The 20654-nt window shown below is 38.7% G+C and overlaps 4 protein-coding genes across 4 annotated transcripts in view; 3 read left to right on the forward strand and 1 right to left on the reverse strand.

The window, feature by feature from the left end:
* The first annotated feature begins 130 nt into the window (after positions 1-130).
* Positions 131-1331, forward strand: LOC108039510 (mitochondrial 2-oxoglutarate/malate carrier protein). Its single transcript, XM_017116541.2, has one exon. It carries the CDS (start codon positions 202-204, stop codon positions 1135-1137), a length of 936 nt encoding a protein of 311 aa, XP_016972030.2. The 5' UTR covers positions 131-201; the 3' UTR covers positions 1138-1331.
* Positions 1332-1537: 206 nt separating this feature from the next.
* On the forward strand, positions 1538-2579 carry LOC108039512 (mitochondrial 2-oxoglutarate/malate carrier protein). Its single transcript, XM_017116542.1, has one exon. It carries the CDS (start codon positions 1609-1611, stop codon positions 2512-2514), a length of 906 nt encoding a protein of 301 aa, XP_016972031.1. The 5' UTR covers positions 1538-1608; the 3' UTR covers positions 2515-2579.
* Positions 2580-10098: 7519 nt separating this feature from the next.
* LOC108047776 overlaps positions 10099-20654 on the forward strand; it is a 64509-nt gene continuing 53953 nt past the window's right edge. The window contains 6 exon segments of the mRNA XM_044458308.1: positions 10099-10211; positions 11555-11991; positions 18034-18246; positions 18248-18296; positions 18298-18598; positions 19254-19527. Of these exon segments, the coding sequence (XP_044314243.1) occupies positions 11981-11991; positions 18034-18246; positions 18248-18296; positions 18298-18598; positions 19254-19527 (848 nt within the window). The 5' untranslated portion in view covers positions 10099-10211; positions 11555-11980.
* Positions 15516-15965, reverse strand: LOC108039507. The gene has a single exon (XM_017116538.2). It carries the CDS (start codon positions 15919-15921, stop codon positions 15655-15657), a length of 267 nt encoding a protein of 88 aa, XP_016972027.2. The 5' UTR covers positions 15922-15965; the 3' UTR covers positions 15516-15654.

Here is a 20654-nt window from a genome sequence, read left to right on the forward strand (position 1 = left end):
ATTTGAGTCTTTTTGTTTTTGAATGTACTTTTTTCCATTTGCAAGTTGGAGAAAAAAAAACCAAACTTTATCATTAAAGAAGGCTCTGCTGTAGAAATCAACTTTATTTAGGGTCACATAAGAATTTGGCTCACTTCAAATCACACACTCAATTCTCACTCCCCTTTTTCTCAACATTATTATCCAATTGTCCTGTCCAACATGGCGCTCGTCTACGGCGTGGAGAAGAAAACGGTGCCAACCTACATGAAGTACGTGATGGGCGGAACCTCCGGGATGCTGGCCACCTGCATTGTCCAGCCAATGGACTTGCTGAAGACCCGAATGCAGATATCCGGAACCTTGGGCACTCGCGAATACAAGAGTTCCTATGATGTTCTATCAAAGGTTTTCAAAAACGAGGGCATGCTATCCCTTTACAACGGATTGAGTGCTGGCTTGATGAGACAAGCGACTTACACAACAGCCAGAATGGGTGTTTTCCAAATGGAATTGGACTGGTATCGCAAGAACTACGAGAGTGATCCTTCAGTGGTAGCCAGCATGACAATGGGCATTATGGCCGGTGCATTTGGAGCCATGTTCGGCAATCCGGCGGAGGTGGCTCTGATCCGAATGATGTCCGATAACCGTTTGCTGCCGGAACACAGACGTAACTACAAGAATGTGGGCGATGCTTTCGTGAGGATCGTGAAGGATGAGGGCGTGGTCACCCTTTGGAGGGGATGTTTGCCCACTGTGGGTCGTGCCATGGTGGTGAATATGGTGCAACTGGCCTCTTATTCCCTGATGAAGGACCACCTCCGTGGTTATCTCAATGAGGGGATACCTCTTCACATGAGCGCCGCTGTGGTGTCTGGATTGCTGACCACATTGGCTTCGATGCCACTGGACATGGCCAAAACGCGCATTCAGCAGATGAGAATGATCGACGGTAAGCCGGAATATGCTGGAACCATTGATGTCCTTAAGAAGGTGCTGAAGAACGAGGGAGCCTTCGCCATGTGGAAAGGATTCACACCCTACCTCATCCGCATGGGTCCACACACGGTATTTTCCTTCGTCTTCCTGGAGCAAATGAACAAGGCCTACAACAAACATATGCTTGGCGATTCACCATCCGATCCGGCGACCTAAGACTATAACTAAGGGCTATCCTAATTATCCACGATCCTTTGTCAACTTTTTCACCCTCAAACAGATTGAAATTGATCCGATATATCTCTGTAAAATGTGTATGTTCTGTAAAGGAACTATTTTCATATTATATAAAAAAAGTAATATTCTATATACCAAAATAAATTGGGCAACAAAAAAAAAAAATATATGAATAGTTTAAGGGCTCAGTTGCTATTTTATCTAATTTAATTATTTATATGTGTGGATAAGCTTTAAATTAAGTGTGAATTTTACTGTTTTTAAATATTAAGTAATGTCCTTTTTGAACCAGTTTTTCGGGATATTTAGAAAACAGAAATATAGAAAAATATAATGATCAGATAGTTTTTTTTAACCAAGAGTGCCATTCTAAGCCTTTAAAAATCCGTTTCGGAACCTGTCTTAGAAATTAAATTTCGATTGCCGTTTTCTTCTTGTTGATGTTTCGCGATGGTGTACAATATTGAGAAAAAGTCTATGCCCGGCTACATGATGTACATCAATGGCGGTCTGGCCGGAATGATGGCCACCTGCATTGTGCAACCGCTGGATCTGGTTAAGACTAGGATGCAGATATCGGCCACGACGGGAGAGTACAAGAGTTCCCTCGACTGCCTGGTGAAAACGTTTAAAAACGAGGGCATTTTGGCCTTGTATAATGGCTTGAGTGCTGGACTAATGAGACAGGCCACCTATACGACTGCTCGAATGGGATTCTATCAGATGGAGAACGAGGCGTACCGCAATCACTACAATGCACCGCCAACAGTTCTGGCCAGTATGGGCATGGGCATTATGGCCGGTGCATTTGGAGCCATGTTCGGCAATCCGGCGGAGGTGGCTCTGATCCGCATGATGTCCGATAATCGCTTGCCGCCGGAGGAGAGGCGAAACTACAAGAATGTGGGTGATGCCTTCGCGAGGATCGTGAAGGAAGAGGGCGTGACCGCCCTCTGGAGGGGATGCATGCCCACTGTGGGTCGTGCCATGGTGGTGAATATGGTGCAGCTGGCCTCGTACTCCCAGTTGAAGAAGGTATTCGCCGATTACGTTTCTGGACTTCCACTTCACATCTGCGCCGCCATGGTGTCGGGTTTGCTTACCACCATTGCCTCAATGCCGCTGGACATGGCCAAAACCCGTATTCAACAGCAGAAATCCGGCGAATACAAGGGCACCATGGATGTCCTGATGAAGGTTGCCAAGAACGAGGGAGTCCCCGCCTTGTGGAAGGGTTTCACCCCATATCTGTGTCGTATTGGACCGCACACTGTGTTCGCGTTCATATTTCTCGAACAGCTCACCAAGGCCTATAAGCGTTTTGTGCTCGGTGACGAATCCGCATCAAATATTTAAGTTCTTTAATCGTGTATGTGTATGTGTTTGGACACCTTTTCTTTAAATATAGCAAGCCAAGACGACGTAACACGTTTTCTAAAGTTGGCAAAGTTATCTTAAGACTCACAATAATTTCGATACAGTTTATTCATTTTTATGTTACATAAATGTATTTAACAATTTCATTCAGTAAATAATATACAAAATACCAGCTGCAATGTTTAATGGTTAACATGTGGCTTGACTTGTAAAAGGTGATTTGGAATTGGATTTATAAAATTCACAACTTTACCAAATTTAAGCCGATTCCAAATTGGCATACCTCTAAAGACTTGTGGTTCGATCCTTTAAAAATCTGCATTCAAAATTTTCAGTTTAACGTTTATTAAAATTTTGACCCATTTTCATGTTAGTTATTTCCAATTTTCCGATGTCTTGTAAAAAATGACTCAAAATTGGACTTCGAGAGTGCATAACTTTACCAAACTTAAGCCGATTCCAAAGTGGCATACCTCTAAAGACTTGTGGTTCGATCCTTTAAAAATCTGCATTCAAAATTTTCCATTTATCGTTGATCAAAATTTTGACCCATTTTCATGTTAGTTATTTCCAATTTTCCGATGTCTTGTAATAAAGTGACTCAAAATTGGACTTCGAGAGTTCATAACTTTACCAAACTTAAGCCGATTCCAAAGTGGCATACCTCTAAAGACTTGTGGTTCGATCCTTTAAAAATCTGCATTCAAAATTTTCAATTTAACGTTTATTAAAATTTTGACCCATTTTCATGTTAGTTATTTCCAATTTTCCGATGTCTTGTAATAAATGACTCAAAATTGGACTTCGAGAGTGCATAACTTTACCAAACTTAAGCCGATTCCAAAGTGGCATACCTCTAAGGACTTGTGGTTCGATCCTTTAAAAATCTGCATTCAAAATTTTCCATTTATCGTTGATCAAAATTTTGACCCATTTTCATGTTAGTTATTTCCAATTTTCCGATGTCTTGTAATAAAGTGACTCAAAATTGGACTTCAAGAGTTCATAATTTTACCAAACTTAAGCCGATTCCAAAGTGGCATACCTCTAAAGACTTGTGGTTTGATCCTCTAAAAATCTGCATTCAAAATTTTCAGTTTAACGTTTATTAAAATTTTGACCCATTTTCATGTTAGTTATTTCCAATTTTCCGATGTCTTGTAATAGTGTGACTCAAAATTTTGACCCATTTTCATGTTAGTTATTTTCAATTTTCCGATGTCTTGTAAAAGAGTGACTCAAAATTGGACTTTTAGAGTCCATAACTTTACCAAATCTAAGCCGGTTGCAGTTGGATTCTCTTATATTCTGTTTAGTCCTCTAAGGGTGGTCTGTTTATTTACTTTTTTCATCTTTCAAATATTTTAAATCGCAAACTTGGCCACGATTTCAAAATGGCATAACTGTAACATTTAAAAGAGTAATTTTCTTTCCCCATCAACAAACTAACAAACAAACTAGTGACAAATTATATTGAAAGGGCCCGCAGACCCCAATTCAAGTTGAAAAATCTCGTGATATTAAATATTTAAAGGCAATCTAACTAAGTTTAACTTATAGCATGATCTGACTTTTCTCTCGCATGCTACAAGTGATCCGCCAATGGATTCATATCCATCCGTCCCGCTCCAACGATCAGCTGGCTTTGTTTTCCGTGGGGCTTTGCGGCGCTTATCAGTCGCTCGATCAGCCGGTCCGGTAATCTGGCCGAGTCAGTTGCGTTCCTACGTTGCGATCGAGCGGTTCGCGAGCGGTCACGGTGGATAGTCAGTCGGGTGTGCGGATCGAGATCGAGATCGGGATATCTTGGCGCTTTCGGATCTCTGATTTCTGGCAGGGAGCTGAGCAAAGCCGGGCGGCGTCTCTCAATTGAAGCCACTTAAGTCCACCGCCGGAGATCTGTGAAGGAAACCTCTCACTTGGGATGAATCAACCGTTGAGTTCATGCCGCGGAAGTGTTAATTTAGCGTCCAAATACAGATACAGCTTGTAGAGATCACTTCGGTACAAGTGCCATCTGAAAGTGCGCTTTGTGTGCCGCTAAAATCGTGTCTGTCCCGTTTCTCAAATAAAAATAAAATTATGCAAATGGAATTATGTGTGCGCTACCTTACAAGATAGACACATAAATCGGTAATTAAGTGATAATTATTTACGGTGTGAATTGAGGCCGGACATTGGCAAACCTTTTGGGCGCTGTAAATCGCTGGAATAGCCGACGGAACCACTCGATACAGGTGAGCTTGGCCGATAAGAATCTGTATCTATCTCGATTTTATGGCGGCACAGTGGGCACTCCTTCAGATTGTGGCGATAGGAGAGTTCTATCGCTGACGCCTCCGATCGAGTATGATTGATTGATTGCTTGAACTTAGAGGAAATTTACGAACGGTTCATTAATAGCACAGCCAATTTGTCATAAAGTCTGAGAGTTGGAAAACCCACGGGAACCTAAATTTCATTATATTCGTAGATTGCAATGTGGAAATTTTTGAAACGGGGATAATTTTAATATGTTTAGGATATCAGTTCTATTATTTTATACCTATAGTTAGCTCACTCGAAAGAAAATTATACCTTATTCTTGTTTCCCAATCTCTCTTTGAATATATAAATGATTTATAAACACGAAATGTATTTCTCACAATTAAAGGTTCATTGTCTAGCAAACGTGCCCTATTTTTAATGCAAGTTAAGCCAATTCCCTTTGGCTGTAAATAATATATATCAAGTATCTTGGTTGTCGCATATCTAAAGTCTTCTTTCCACTTTCGTTATTAGAATTATGACCTCATAAATCTGTGTATATGGAGATGAATGTTGCTTATCTCGAAGTTTATCTGCTTGCATGTCAAGCATTCACAGTAAACTGCAATTTTCCCAATCGTCTGATTTGACACTTCGATTACCGCTGAGGGAAAACATCTGAATACCTGATAATTGCCGGTTGTCAGGTGGGGAATTGTCTGGTGGGTGTGGGGGTGTAAATTATTTGGCATTTACCATTTGAATCTCTGATAATCCCCACAGTGCTTGTAGATATTTACCTCAGATAACTGAGAGATAATGACGCGCAAGGTTTTGCTCTAGTTCTATTTAATTATTTCTTGTTGACTTTTTCTTTGGGCAATTAAAAGTTTATGATGTTTGCTCGGAATGGTAATTACCAAATCTAGGAATTAAGGCACGAGAATAGGCAAAAGCAAATAATAAACCATTCTTAATATTTGCCCTAAGATCATCTAAAGGAATTTCCAGTAGTTCTTTCGGTAGCAAGTTTAACAACAAAGTTGTATGATAATACACAAACGTTAAAATAAAATTAAAATTTAATTAAAATCACCCGTCAATCTAAATGTTGTCCTTTCGTTTGATGTGTATTTTTCCTAATTTTATCCATCGCTTTGCGGTACAGACAGTAGAAACGATTTGTCGGGTTATTTGAACTAGAAATTCTAATTAGCTCCATGTTGTCTGCATATTAATTTGTCAACAAATGAGTGAAAATAAACAATGAGTAACAGCTAACACGCTTCGCTTGTCATTTGAATTTTTTTCCGATTTGTTGTTTGTTGAAATTTTAATTGGAAATCAAGCGGCAGAAATCAAATTAAATTGCAATTCGCCCTTCCGAACCAAACTCAATAATGTAGTTAATGTTTGGTTAGAGCGATTAATGAGCGGACAATTGGTAGTGAAAACCGAAATGTGTCAACAAAAAACTGAACGCGGTTGACGTTGTGACAATACAAATATAGCATTATATAGTGCAAAATTAAATATCACAATAATCAAATTAAAAGAGGTGAGCAGTTTTTTACTTGCTAGCCGACATTCAGATACTTCTTTTGCGGGTTAATAAATGTAAATATAACTTTTAATTAAATCATGATTTAATTTGAATAAATCTTTTTAAATATAACTTTTGCTATTTGTTTAATTATTGTATTTAATCAACTGTTAAATCCATTTGCATTAACAATATGGTATATTTCGACCTTTAAGTTTCGAGATGCCAGTAACATAAATAATGCCACAACTTTAAAAAACTTATCTAAGTGACATTTTAAAATACACACCCTTTAGTATTGTACTGCATGAGAATAGGCTGATTAAATATAGATAGCAAACATATGCTCGAATTTATTAGCTAATTAAGTTGAGGTAACTCATGTTTAAAAGGTGTAACTGCGAGTATCTTGTCACAGTGATTGTACTCAATTTTACGCTGTTCAGCTAGTGTTTTGCAAATTGAAACAAGAAAGGAAAGCTAACTTCGGGCGGAGCCGAAGTTGAAATACCCTTGCAGAATATTCTGCAAATTATATTCTCCAAAATTATTCATATGATGCATTTTTAATACTCATAAAAAATCCCACCTTCCTAACTTTAAAAACACCAAAGTTATTTCATTTCCGATCAATCAGTTATATGGCAGCTATAGGATATAGTCGGCCGATCCTTATGAAATTTAATATGTCGAATTGATTGGGCAAAAATAAAACCCATAGAAAATCCCAACTTCCTAACTTTACAAACACCAAAGTTATGGCATTTCCGATCAATCAGTTATATGGCAGCTATAAGATATAGTCGGCCGATCCTTATGAAATTTGGTAGGTCGGATTGATTGGCCAAATATAAAACCCATAGAAAATCCAAACTTCCTAGCTTTACAAACACCAAAGTTATTGCATTTCCGATCAATCAGTTATATGGCAGCTATAGGATATAGTCGGCCGATCCTTATGAAATTTGGTAGGTCGGATTGATTAGCCAAATATAAAACACATAGAAAATCCCAGCTTCCTAACTTTACAAACAGCAGAGTTATGGCATTTCCGATCGTTCAGTTATATGGCAGCTATAGGATATAGTCGGCCGATCCCGGCCGTTCCGACTTATATACTGCGTGCAAAGGAAAGAAGGGTGTGTGCAAAGTTTCAACTCGATAGCTTTAAAACTGAGAGACTAGTTTGCGTAGAAACAGACAGACGGACAGACGGACAGACGGACATGGCTATATCAACTCAGGAGGTGATCCTGATCAAGAATATATATACTTTATAGGGTCGGAGATGCCTCCTTCACTGCGTTGCACACTTTTGACCAAAATTATAATACCCTCTGCAAGGGTATAATGACAAAGCTTCAGACAGACAGTGGTCACACGTCTCATGGTGTTCGTGTGTATCTGCATCTGTGAGTCTGTGTCAAGTCATTACCATATAGCCTATAACGGGCAGACAAAACCGCACGTGATTTAAAGTCCCCCAGTTCTTGTTGTTGCTTGTATCGTTATTGTTGTAAAACACCCGCACACACAACTGCATCCATAACTGGTTTAATAAGCTCGCTCGACGTCGCTTTTTTCGATCACATGACAACAGATCAGTGGTTGGATGCTGTTCGCGCGCGGCTTTTATATGTTTTCGAGCAACAAATGCAATTAACTAATAAGCAAATTAACGAACGCCTCTAATGAATTCACAACAATAAAAAAGCCCATCTCAAAGTAAGCACGCAAAAGCCGGGGTCAAAGGTCAATCGCCAATTTTTCGTTTGACCGAGCCGCACAAATCTCACATGTCATCGTTTATGACACAAGAGACAAGCGTACACATACATCATACATTTAAGATGTGTGCAGACAGAAAAATGATGGAGTAAATATTCATTAATTTGTTTTAATTTATTTTTAGATAATAACAATATATATTATTATCTAGCAAAACAAGTCGCTGTTTTAGGAAAGTTCCAAAATTCTTGAAAAAATGTAATATATTTTTAAAGGCATAAACACAAACATTTTGAAATATCTAGAGAAGGTATTATATTTTCAAGCGTTTCTCTCAGTGTGCGAATGTATTTGCCCTCCCATTGATGGACAGCAGATAAGCCGAAGCAGCAACAAAATAGAATTCTGGCTGTCATCTGGTCGGATCTTGGGACACAATCATTATCGTGGTTGCCCAGATGCGTACACACTCGTGCATGGCCACAATTTGTCTACGGCGGACCGCGAGAGTTGCAATTTTCGAATTAAGACAATTGCCACACGAATTACGGAGCCGAGATGCCCCGTCTAGATTCGCGACCCATGGCATCTGTCGCCCTGCCTCGTCTCTCTTCTCCGTGCACAAAATCAATGCCAAAAGTAATGCAAATTTTGTGACAGACTCTTTTTTCGTGTCGCTTTGTCGGGCGGCTGCCAAAAATAAATTGAATTTTAAATGAGCGGCACAAACCTCAGAAAAAAGTAATCAAATATTTAGATAACACTGGGGACTGAGAGCCCAAGGCTAGAATTTAAGACTGAGAGGACATCGGATGGCATGATGCTCTAGAAAAACTGCACATTTCAATGTACCCTGGCATTGAACCATAAAGGAAGAAAGTGAAATTTAATCTGTATTTCCAATTAAATTAGTTAGCAGTTGCTTTTAAGGAAAATATAGTTTTATAATTAAATTTGTGTCTTTTGAGATTGTAAAACTATAAGGTAGAATCTTTTTTACTACATTTTTCTCCTTAAGTATTAAAAGAGAAATAAATTCAAGAAGATTATATTAAACAATATTGGTTGAAGCCAACTAAAACCTAAGCTTTAAAATATTTGTATATAGTCAAAACTACCCAAGCAAACTGAAGAGTACACCATAAAGGGTAAGCAAATAAATCTGAGAAATCTTAGTCCCTGGCCTTTTGTCTTCCACCACGACACAATCCCAGAACAAACACCCAACAGATACGGATACATCGCCTCAGATGTGCGGCAGATCGGCGGTAATTTTCCAATTGACGCCTATTACGGTTAATCGTAGCAGTGACCCAAGTCCGGACCAAACTTAAACTAATAATGTGCCCAGTTTAATGGCTAAGCCGCAGCAAATCGCCCGGTCAATCCAAGGCACCCCAAAGCCCCCTCTTAAGTCGGCACCCACTACATAGCCACCAAGACCGCACGGCATCGTTGTCTCGTATGCTATATGTCACTACACACACCCACTCCACCAACCACTCCCCACCAACGTGAGTCTACACTGGAAAAAATGGCACATTTTAAGTACCTACATTCCTTTTTATTATTTCCTAGATATTAAATAACTCAATCATAAAAGGTTATATAATCAAAACATCATAAAAACAATATAATAAATTAACAAATGACATATTATTAATTTATTAGTCTTGTGTCGCTGTGTTTATAATAGCAACACAATAATAAAATAATAATTTGTACTTAGATTAAAATATATATTTTTTAGTATATGAAAAGAGCAAAGAATTGCAAAAAGTTATAACGTCATTATATATATTATTCACTTTAAGTGTAATATTTAAGTTTCAAAGCATTGAATAAATAAATCACGGACCAAAGAAAATTCGTTAAGTCTTGACAACGAATTTATGACCAATTTGTATGATAGTTTCGCTCAGTGCATGGGTGTGCTATTGTTGTTCCTGCTGCTTAGCACGCTAACTAACTAGAAGCCGTCGCCGCTGTCGGCGTCGTTGCTTAAACATTTCGTCGCTGGAATTAGTCGCACCGCGTAGGTCGAGGCAAGTGGATTAAATGGCAACGAAATAGAGAGCAAGGAGCGCCTCCTGTCTCCAGCCGCCAAATGAAGTATTCATTATCCTGGACAAGCAATTAGCACGTCGCCAGTGAACGGGTCGGTTCAATTTCGAGTCAAAGGATTGGCATTGGCATTGCTCATACGACGAGTTGGCCGGTCGAACCCCAATCTCGTTTAATCAGTAGACCTTCTGGGGATGTGTGGGGTCCTTAACTGGATCTCGGTATCTGTGTCCTGTTTTCGACTTTTCCGGCGTGTCGGTGCCGTCCGTGTATTCGATTGTCTCTGATTTTCAACGCAAATGTAATCCTCGACCGCTTGATTTCGGTGCGTTTTTCGGTTTGTGTTTCGTGACTTGAGTAAAGGCAAAAGTTGATTCATCAGCCGCAGGATACAGGCAAACAAACAAACAGAGCTGGATGAGTTCACACGAGCTTGAGTTTATGTGTGTGCGTCAGCAGAAAAATAAAATAGTGAAAATATAAAGCACAATACTACTGCAGCGACACATCCTTGAAGCGTTCGCTCGTACAAAAATAAATATGCGAAGAGCGAGCGAAACGAGCGCTCAGTCACGCAAAACGCCAGCGCACTTTGACCTCATTTTGGGCAACGTTTTACGCTCGAGTGTGTGACCCTGCCACGCCCCCTTTAATCCCTCCAATCCCTCGAATACCCCCAATCGACATGTGTTTGCGCAAGTTCTCCTCTTTCGGGCGTAATGATTTCAGCGCACAGGAAGCAAATTAAATCAATAAGTTGGCATATCATCGCTTAAACAGGATAAACGGCAGATTGCATTTTTAGTGCAGTGCTTGTGTTTTTTTTGGTGCCATCTATTGAAATCGTTTCGAGTGTTCGTTTGTATGAATTGCATGTAATTAAGCCATTTTTGGCCAGTTAATAAAAATGCATAAATGAAAGCGCATTTAATTTAATAAATGCGGATATTGAGAGTGCTAGAGCCGCAAATGTGAATTGATATGGAAATTTGAAAAATCGTTCTTCTTTTTTGAATGAATTAACGAATATAAATTAAAAATAATATAATTTATTTGTGCTTCCCCTATTAACATGCTCATTTTAGCTAATAAAAATAACAAACTTGCTGGCGGAAATGCATTTAAATAAATATTATGATAAAATACGAGAGTGAAACATGGCCAGTAATGGAATAACAAGTGCAAGTTTAATGTAAATGATGCCAATTAATTTACACCAACGTAATAAAAGGGTTTTGTTTTGTAAATCAATAAATGAAATTAAAGCCTTTAATGTGTGTCGCCGCAAGAAATTATCAATTATATACAAATTGCATTTAAATGTATTTAAAGGATCAACATAAAATCGTGATGTAAAGAAAACTCGGCGATTACCATTCAAGTTTATTTATTGCAGCAAATTTTTATTTTTCATTTTATAATGAAATGATTTTTCAGTCACTTATTTAATTAAATTTGTGCATATATTGAAGCAACCCAAATACACAAAAATTTGATAACACGCACAACAGTTAAATGATATTCAAATCAAAAATACAGAAAAAAGAGTTATATAAAGGAGCCGAATAAAGGTTGTGAATTTAAAAAAAGTCTGTGCAACAAAAATATTTGATAAAACTAAAGCAACGAATAGTTTAAAAATACACAAAGCGATGGGTATGTAACAGGTAAAATTCAAGGGTTACCGAATACATAAACAAAATCCATAACAATCTCTGAAATTTATGAATAAATATAAGAAATAAAATATAATCAAAACAAGTCAAGGAAACACAATTTGCAGCTGCATAAAACAACAGTCCATTTCGAAGTTGGCTAACTGCAAGCAAAGAAGTGGCTCAATTGCGATGGGCAATTTATGACATGCCGTTGCGGTAAGGAGTAATTTATTAATAAAATGACTATATAGATTATAATGTTGCACGAGGCTCAGTCAATTAAAATCCCGTGCACGCTTCAGGGCTCATTAAAAAGTATTCAGTTATTCCCATAATTCTTTGGCGATGCACTCGCTGTCCAACTAAGAAACAAATAATTTGATTGCCCGAGCAAGTGCAGGCTAATTAAATAATAATTATTTATACAATGGCCAAATAACAGGCAATTATAATGCATATGGAGCAGCCCAGACGGAAATCCCGGACAAACAGACAGCCGAACAAACCCAAAACTAAACTCAACGCACCCAGCCAGGCGTATAAATTTCGTTTGGTATTCTAAGCCATGTTACTGGGCATTAAGCGAATGCGAGTGTGTGACATAAACTATTGCTAAATGCAAACATTTATAGTTTCATTTAATGGCTCAGTGTTTCGCTTCGTCGACGGACAACAGACGACAGGCATTAAATCATTTTTAAAGTGCTTGCAAATAATTGAATTTGTTAGTGCGAAAATGTTCGCACAAATCTTGTCGGCTTTTCTTTTGTCAGTACAGTGTGTGTGGACTATAAGGGATGGGCCATGTTTTCGCTTTGAAAGACATAGTACATTTATGTTAGTTTCAAGTACAGCTAACATTTTTAAAGAAACAACTTTTAAGAAATACACTAAAGATTGAATTTAAAGTAAATAATATAAAACTTTTGCAAACAACTTATTTAATCTACTTCTGTCTTTTTAAACTGTTAAATTGTGCCTTCGCTATAAATTTTAATTAAAATGTGACATGTGAAATTTTATTTGCATAACATGGTGCATACATAATATAATAACAATTTGAGTTATAGTCTTCCTTGATTAGATTGGTTAAGTTTATTCATTTATTAATTGAGAAAATTCAATTATTCACTTTAAAAAGAATAGATTTTGATTCGTTTGGTTGTACAAAGATTACTAGACATGAATTTATTTAAAATGTATATTAATAACCCTAAATTTGTATTGTATTTAAGTTTAATTTTTCGCTGTTATTGGAGGATAATATATATCATTATAAATAGTAAAATCTCTTAAATGATATATAAAATAAATAATATATAAAATGATGATAAAAATTTAGTTCCTCCGCCAATCTCTGTTTTTCTTAGCCAATCTCCACTGTGAAGTTCAGTCGCATAAAGGAGTCTAGTGAAGCAAAACACAACGGCTAAATGCCTGCAGCATTCGCCTCGTCTCTCGACCTTCCGCCTGCTTTCCTCCTCTTTTCCACCTCCTTTCTCGTGTCCTTTGTCTTGCCGGCTCCTTCCTTGGTCCTGACAATGCTCAGAATCCTCCCACGCAGTTAGCAGTGCTCATTCATGCATCCTGACTTCTATTGTAGGACGCACACATATGTGCGTATGTTTGTATATGGAAGACATATACTTCGCACTTGGCGTACGCGACCGTGACGCTAACAGCATCAAAGACTAAAACAACAATGACAAAGGCCATTGTTGTTGTCTTTGCCATTGTCGTCGTCACTTAATATACAAATTTCAGTGAATATTTTTCACACATATACGGAAAAAGACGCACAAGGAGTGCAATTTCCGCGAGCTGCACTCGCTCTGAACACGATTTTCCTTCCTTTCCCCCATTTCTTCCCATTCACCAAGCCATTTCCCATTTCCATTTTCTGTCCCGCGAGTTCCTTGGGCAACAATTCGTTCAATTTCATGCAATCAAGTTATTTTAATTCATTACCCTTACGCGACCAACACTTGGGAGACATGCACACAACACCAACAACGCACACCCAGTGACACCCCCTCGAACATCCCCCTTCCACCACCCCCTCCCTCGTCGAGCCCATCGATGCCACCCATTGTCCCTGCAAGTGCATGTGCATTTGCCTTGCGACACTTGACTTTTACATACACAAATGTTATAGCACTGCAAGAAATCAAAGTAAAAAGCAAAAATATTCTATGTAAGTAATATTTTTCATAACTTAAAGAACATGTTAGGCTCCAGATTAAACTCATTGAGAAAACTTATTCATTCACAACAAAAAGAAATATTTTAAGGGCTTAATTATTGTTAATACTGCTTAAGTTTATTTGCCTTTTATCCTATGGATTAATTCTTTAAAAAAATCAAAATGAAAAATATTTATATAATACAACTATGTATTGCCTTTATATAACTTAAATACTAGTATTAAATTAACACGCTTAATCACATGTTGGGTGTATTTTAAATTAGAGCGTTATCAATTAAATGAAACCTTGCGCTATTTTTGTCGTATAATTTATAGTAAATATAGAAATATAGGTACTACTTGCAAATGCCTTGATATACTTTATTTTACTATTATAAACAATATGTTTAAAATCTTAAATGATTAAAATGGTATCCTATTTTTTTCCAATGCACTATTTGCATGTGTTTATATTGCATATACACACATACCAAGGGACATAGAGCCTCACGCACGACTATCAAAATGTCAGACATCTGTCATTTAATTTAATTTGACTTCACTTTGCTTTCATTTGCCCTCCTTACTCCCGCTTTTCGGCTTGCCTTGTGCGCTTTCTTTTCCCACCGTCTCACTCTTTTTTCCACCCTATAGCTGAATATATATATCATATATATATATATATATATATATAGCTATATAGGGCGGGAGGCGGCGACGTTGAGCACAAAACGTGTAATTTAGCGGGAGGTGTTTGGTGGAGGTGGTGGGGAAATTTCTTCAGGCTGCTGTTATTACTTAGTTTTGTTGTTGTACGAACTAGTTGCTTTTGTTATTGCTATTATTGTTGTTGTTGCTGTTGGTGTGCAACGTACGCGAGCTCAATTTAAATCGCTTTGCGTTTGCTGTGAAAACGGTAAAAAGCGAGGAGGAAATGCCAACATGGCGGGGAAAGTGCGAAAAGTTTCGCGGAAAATGCATCGATCAATGGATACCCTTAATGGGGTTAGTAAAAAATTGCACGAGTTTAAATAAATGGTTGAGTGGTGGCAGGATATAGGACCACAAGTGCAAGTGAATGATTGAATTAATGAAACTCACCAGTTTATTGATATCCGAAAGCTGATAGATGGCTTAAATTCTCAATAAAAAGTAAGTGCTTATGAGATTAATGCTGATTTATATTGTTTTACATGAACGTACGGGTAAATAACTAAAAGGAAAAATGCAATCTATTTATTTAATTGTTTATATATGATTCATCATTATCTTCATGGTAAATGGAAATATGTTGAATAAATTATGGAAAATAAGTAGCTTTGTATTTGGATGAAAGGGAGAGAAATCTTTAAACAGTTTATGAATTAAATTCATTCACAATTAAATTTTGTAAGTGTCAACAAAATGGGAAAATTAACAAATTAATTATTTAGCAATGATTTGTTACTGATTTGAAAATTCACTTAAATTTTCATTGGTTTTTAGTAAAAAAATCAATTACCTCCCATTTCGTATACCCCATATTTGTAGAGAGTACCTCCAAAGACAACTTGGCTTGATTTGCATGGGAAATTTTATTTCTTTGAGCGTAAAACTAAAATAAACTATACTATGGAAAGGCACACATCATTTGCGCTAAACTAAAACTAATTAAAGTGGTAGCCCTGAGGGAAGTTGGGACATCCTTTTTTGGCTCATCCTCGCCTCTCCTGTTGCTTGGCAATCGCTTTTAGCTGCTTGTTCCGGTGCTTGAGTTTCTGCTGAAGTTGCCGCTTGAACTGGGTTTCTCTGGTCAGGATCTGCAGATCCTCGGCCGAGCAGGTGGCCAATCGTTGCTTCTGCTCGGCGATCAGCTCCTTGGTCAACTGGATCTTGGTCTTGGACACTTGGATGTAGAGCATCTGGCGGCGCTGCAGCTCCTGGCGGTGCAAAAATAATGCGTAGGCGATTGATGCTTCCATGCTGGCGGTTTACTGGCAAATGAATGCCAGCTCTGAGTTTGGGTGGGTATTTAAGGACCTCCTCCTGTTATGCAGGCCACTGCTTGTTTATCTTGTTTTTTGCCTGTCCTGCGGGTTTTCTGATTTTTCGCGGCCAATCCTTTGGGCTGCCCTTGTACCTGAGTGCCGGACTTAGGTCTCTCTAACCGCCTGCCCACGCAGGTAACAGATGGTTTATCGGCTCAAGTTTTCTCTCCTCCTCCTAATGCACTTTAGGCCAAAATCCTCGTCCATATGGCCGGCAGGCAATGGTTTTCCTTGCGGGTCCCTCGGCAAAGTTGGGTAAACTTTTGCGCTTGCCTGAACCCCGTGAAAGGAATTTGGGCCCCGGAAAGAAGGGGGATTTGCGGGGTGGCCGACAGACGAACTTCTTGGTCATGCAGCTCCACAGCCAAAATCCAATGCAATTTTTGGGCCATCCATCTAAAGGACACCGCCACCCTCTGGACCCACTCAACGACCGGATGGCACGCACGTCCTGGACAGCCCGGCATATGCATCAATAATTTCTGCCAGCATGCGACTTCACTGCAGGAAAACCCCATATAAAATGATGAATGGAGTTCGAAATTTCTGATTTCAAATGAATAACTTTAAAAAATATTAAACCAACCCTACATTTACATAAAGTTTACAATTTATTTGTTACATATTAAAATCCGTTTGTATTTACTTTTCAATAACAACATTATTTAGGCCAAGAATTCATGATAGCTTTTTTCACATAAAATAATATCCAGCATTTGCTAGATTTTGAATTTTAATTTACCAAAAAAAGTTTAATTAAAGTAATTCAAAGGGTGTTTTCTTTGAATTTAAGTTCCACCTGAAACATTTTACGTCCGTTTCTCCTACTTTTGATTTTGTCCCATTTCCTCATCCTTTTTTGAAACTTTCAAACTCTTTTTTCCGTGTTAACCCGACCTAAGACCCCGAACCGTTCTAGGATACGAGCCGGGACCCGTGTCTAATGCCACACCAGCACTTTGAGGTTTATTAATTCGCATGAACTCCGTCCGGCTGCTCGACCCTGCGCTCATTTTTCATGCTGCCCGGGCAACGAAAGCCACAATTAAAAATTGCTTATGAACGGAAATGGCAGACAAAAACATAAAACTGCCGCCCATAGGGAAGATGAGACAACTTCCAGTATTAACCATAATCTGAGCCCTGTGAAACTCTCAAAGTTTTCCAAGGGGGTGTGCGAAAAACTTAATTTCCTATTTCCTTTTAGTTTCCGCCCAATTCTCTACCTCTCCATTCCATTTAGTGTAAACTGTGCGCATCATTATTTTGAGATTTTTGACACTTTTTTCGCTTGATGGTGCTAAGCTACTTGTAAATCAAGCCAAGCTCATGCGTCTTCCTCTAGCCAGTGTCTATCATACATATATATATATATGAGTGTGTGTGTGTGGGTGAGTGTGTCACATTTCCGGCGGAAGTGAAAGCAGAAAACTTGGTTCGTTTTCCTCTTCGCTAAATGGCATCAAGAAATGCAGCATCGTCGCCTCAGAGGAACAGAACAGAGACATTGACTGATGATGATGAGCACGATGATGTAAATGGGATTTTAGTGCCGCACATGACAATAGTAAACTTCTTCAGCAGCCGGAATCATAAGCTGTGATGGCTCTGTTCAGATCTGCTCTGTGCTCTTGTGACATGCAAGTAAATTGCCTTGGTAAATTTATTGTGCAATTACAAGGAAATCTAATGAACAAAGAGGAGGAAAAATGTGCTAGAATCGCATGAAGGCACTCGATTCGGGTTACAAAAATGGAGAAGTGAAGAAATTACTTTATTTAAGCTAGATGTATGTAAATGTAAATGTTGTTTTTTTATAAAGAGTGGTTTTATATTTGTTTTTATGTGTCATAAATAAATGTTTCACTTGCGTTTTAAAAGTAAAGAGAAATTCGATCATAGAAAGACCATACTTGAAATTATCTTTATTTGTCTCAAGAACTATAAGATTATGTCGGCTTAAGTAAATATTTTCAGCTTAAAGTGATAAGAAACCAACATAATTTCTATTCAAAGTTGACCCCTTGTTTCCTTCTTTTGTTACAGTTTCCAAGGAAAAATAGGCCATCGCCTGTCCTCCGTCCTCGACATGGCCTTCCCCCATATCCTGGTGCTACTGCCTCTCATTTGCACCGCCTCGGCCCTCAGCCTGCCGAATATGACCTCAACGGATGCCGTCGCTGCCGGTGGCGGTATTTCGCCAATCCTTGTTGCAGGAAATCCCAGCAATCTGGGCGGCAGCAACATAAGCCTCAGCGGAGGGGGGATTGGCCGGCAGCAATCCCGGTGGACAATCAGCACCGGATTCGGGGGGGCGGTACCTCTGCGGGCGGTTCGCCAGCGGGTGGCAGCAGCGGTGCCGCCGGCAGTAATAGCGGTATAAGCGGCAGCGGCAACAACTCTGCCATGATCCAAGGTCAGAAGAGCAGCCAGTACGAGAAGTGCGCCGGTCCTGGGGATCCGGGTCCCTGCAAGCAATACATCTACAAGTGGCGCTACGAGCCAACCACAAACGAGTGCACCAACTTCATTTGGGGCGGTTGTGAGGGCAATCCGCAGAACCGTTTCGGCACAGAGGCGGAGTGCCTCTTCCATTGCATCGGCGGACCTCGTAAGTTTAACGAAGTCATTAAATTAAAACTAAAATATTTAAATTAGCCTTTTTTTCGATTTAACAAAAACACTACAAAAAATTTGAATTAAATTATACACATTTTAACACTACAAAGAGTTATTTATCATATTTTTGTTAAGGTGCTTCAATACATGCCACAATAAATTTCACAGAAAAAATTGTCCAATTTAATATAGCATGCTTTCAGTCATATTTTTAAGTGATTTAAAATCCCAACAAAATTCCGAATACATACCTAGCCAAATGAAATATTTATAATTGTGGTTGTCAAACATGCCTTTTAAAAATAATGTAGTCAAATTTCTCACAGTACTTAAACACGTAATTTTCATTAGTTTCATTAAATTGGGAATACAGTTAAAACAAAGACATTTTATTTGCTTTTCCTTGTCATAATATTTATTAAATAATAATTTATTTTTTATAGGCATATTTTAAAAGCAATAGTTATGATTTGTAAAAAAGCTAGCCTATTTTTGAACTGAAAAATATTTAAACCAAAAAATCAGTGAATTTTATTGGTTGTAACGATGATCCCTTCTTAAGCTACTGCCTAGTTATTTTCCCATGATTAATTTACGTGCCTAAGCTGACCCATTAGTAATCCCAATTGACGTCACATCTCTTGCAGATACTCTGCCGCCGTTCCTGCAGTCCACCACCCGTGAGCCGAGCACCACGGAGAGTTCCATGCTCCTCGGTTCGCCGTACACCCAGGGTCCGGCCCAATCGCCGGACGGAATGGGCGGGGCCGAGGGCGGGGATGGAACCACGCCCGTGCCCATCGAACAGCGCGGCCCCGAGCTGACTTTCGCGGAGACCGGCCAAGGCAAAACTTTCATTTTCGCCAAGAACAACACGTTCATCCAAATGGACGGCGACATCATACAGACATTTCAATTAAGGTGAGTGGGCTGGGAGTGCTGCGGGGCATTGCAGGCACTGACCACCTGGCAGGTGGCAGCCTCAGGTCCTTTGCATGCCACTACAACTCGCCGGTGCTGCAACGGCGCGTCATTTAGCGGATTGTTGTCCTTTTGGCTCAAAAGTGCTTTATTCCCTTAACCCCAGAAAGGTCAAGGGGAAGTTTGGAAGGCAATAATCTAGAGAAGGTCTAATTTGAATTCTTACTAGCAAACATCAGTCGAATTGGGAAAATCAGAGTAAAATATTGCACACTGGCAGACTTATAAAAAATCTTTTAAATTAAAAAAAACGGGTGGTAGTTTAATTTTGTTTAAAACCACTTTAATAACCATATTGAATTATTCATTTGAACAACCACTACTTCTAAAATGAAATGTATTTAAAAAACCTGTCGGTAATATGCTTTCCATGTACATCGATTGCGTGTCTTTAGATATTAACATTTACCTCTAGTGAAATAGAAAACAATTAAATCTGGCATTTGAGTGAGCGTGAGTGAAAGCTAACAAATCGAGCTGACAACCGAGGTTATTAAGTGTAAAAATGTTTTAAGCTTTTTATGAAATACTGCGATACCTATGGGGTTAATGGGGAAAGCTGTGTACAACGGCAATTAGCCAAACTGACGTTGCCTTCACCGTTTGAAAATTGATTTTCTCTCAACAATTTTCTTAGGGGACTGCAATCTTATCGGTAGCTTACACAAAACAATCAAAAGGCAAGCAGGAAAAGGTAGAAGTAAAAAAGCATCCCAAAAACCAGGTCTGAAGTTAATTTTCTGCTCAATTGCCGAAACCTTTTCGCCCATGTTGTGACATCTAAATGGTCCAAAACGACTTCTGGCCAAGATCTTTGGGCTTGCTGAATTTAAAATTCAACTTGCCTAGAAACATTTGACATTTGCATATTAAATTAAGATAAAAAACATTATTTAAATGCGGTGTATGTGCGCACATGTTGGACAAACATGTAGACAGTCAGGCAAATAAAATTAAACATAACTTTGCCAAATATAGAACTTATATTTGTTATCGTTGTTGCCGCTGGTCAGTAACTGCTACGTACTTGGCCCAGTTGGCAATTTGTGCTGTAGTTTTAATTGTAA

The sequence above is a fragment of the Drosophila rhopaloa genome, unplaced genomic scaffold (assembly GCF_018152115.1).
Source record: "Drosophila rhopaloa isolate 14029-0021.01 unplaced genomic scaffold, ASM1815211v1 contig_163, whole genome shotgun sequence".
Classification (NCBI taxonomy): domain Eukaryota; kingdom Metazoa; phylum Arthropoda; class Insecta; order Diptera; family Drosophilidae; genus Drosophila; species Drosophila rhopaloa.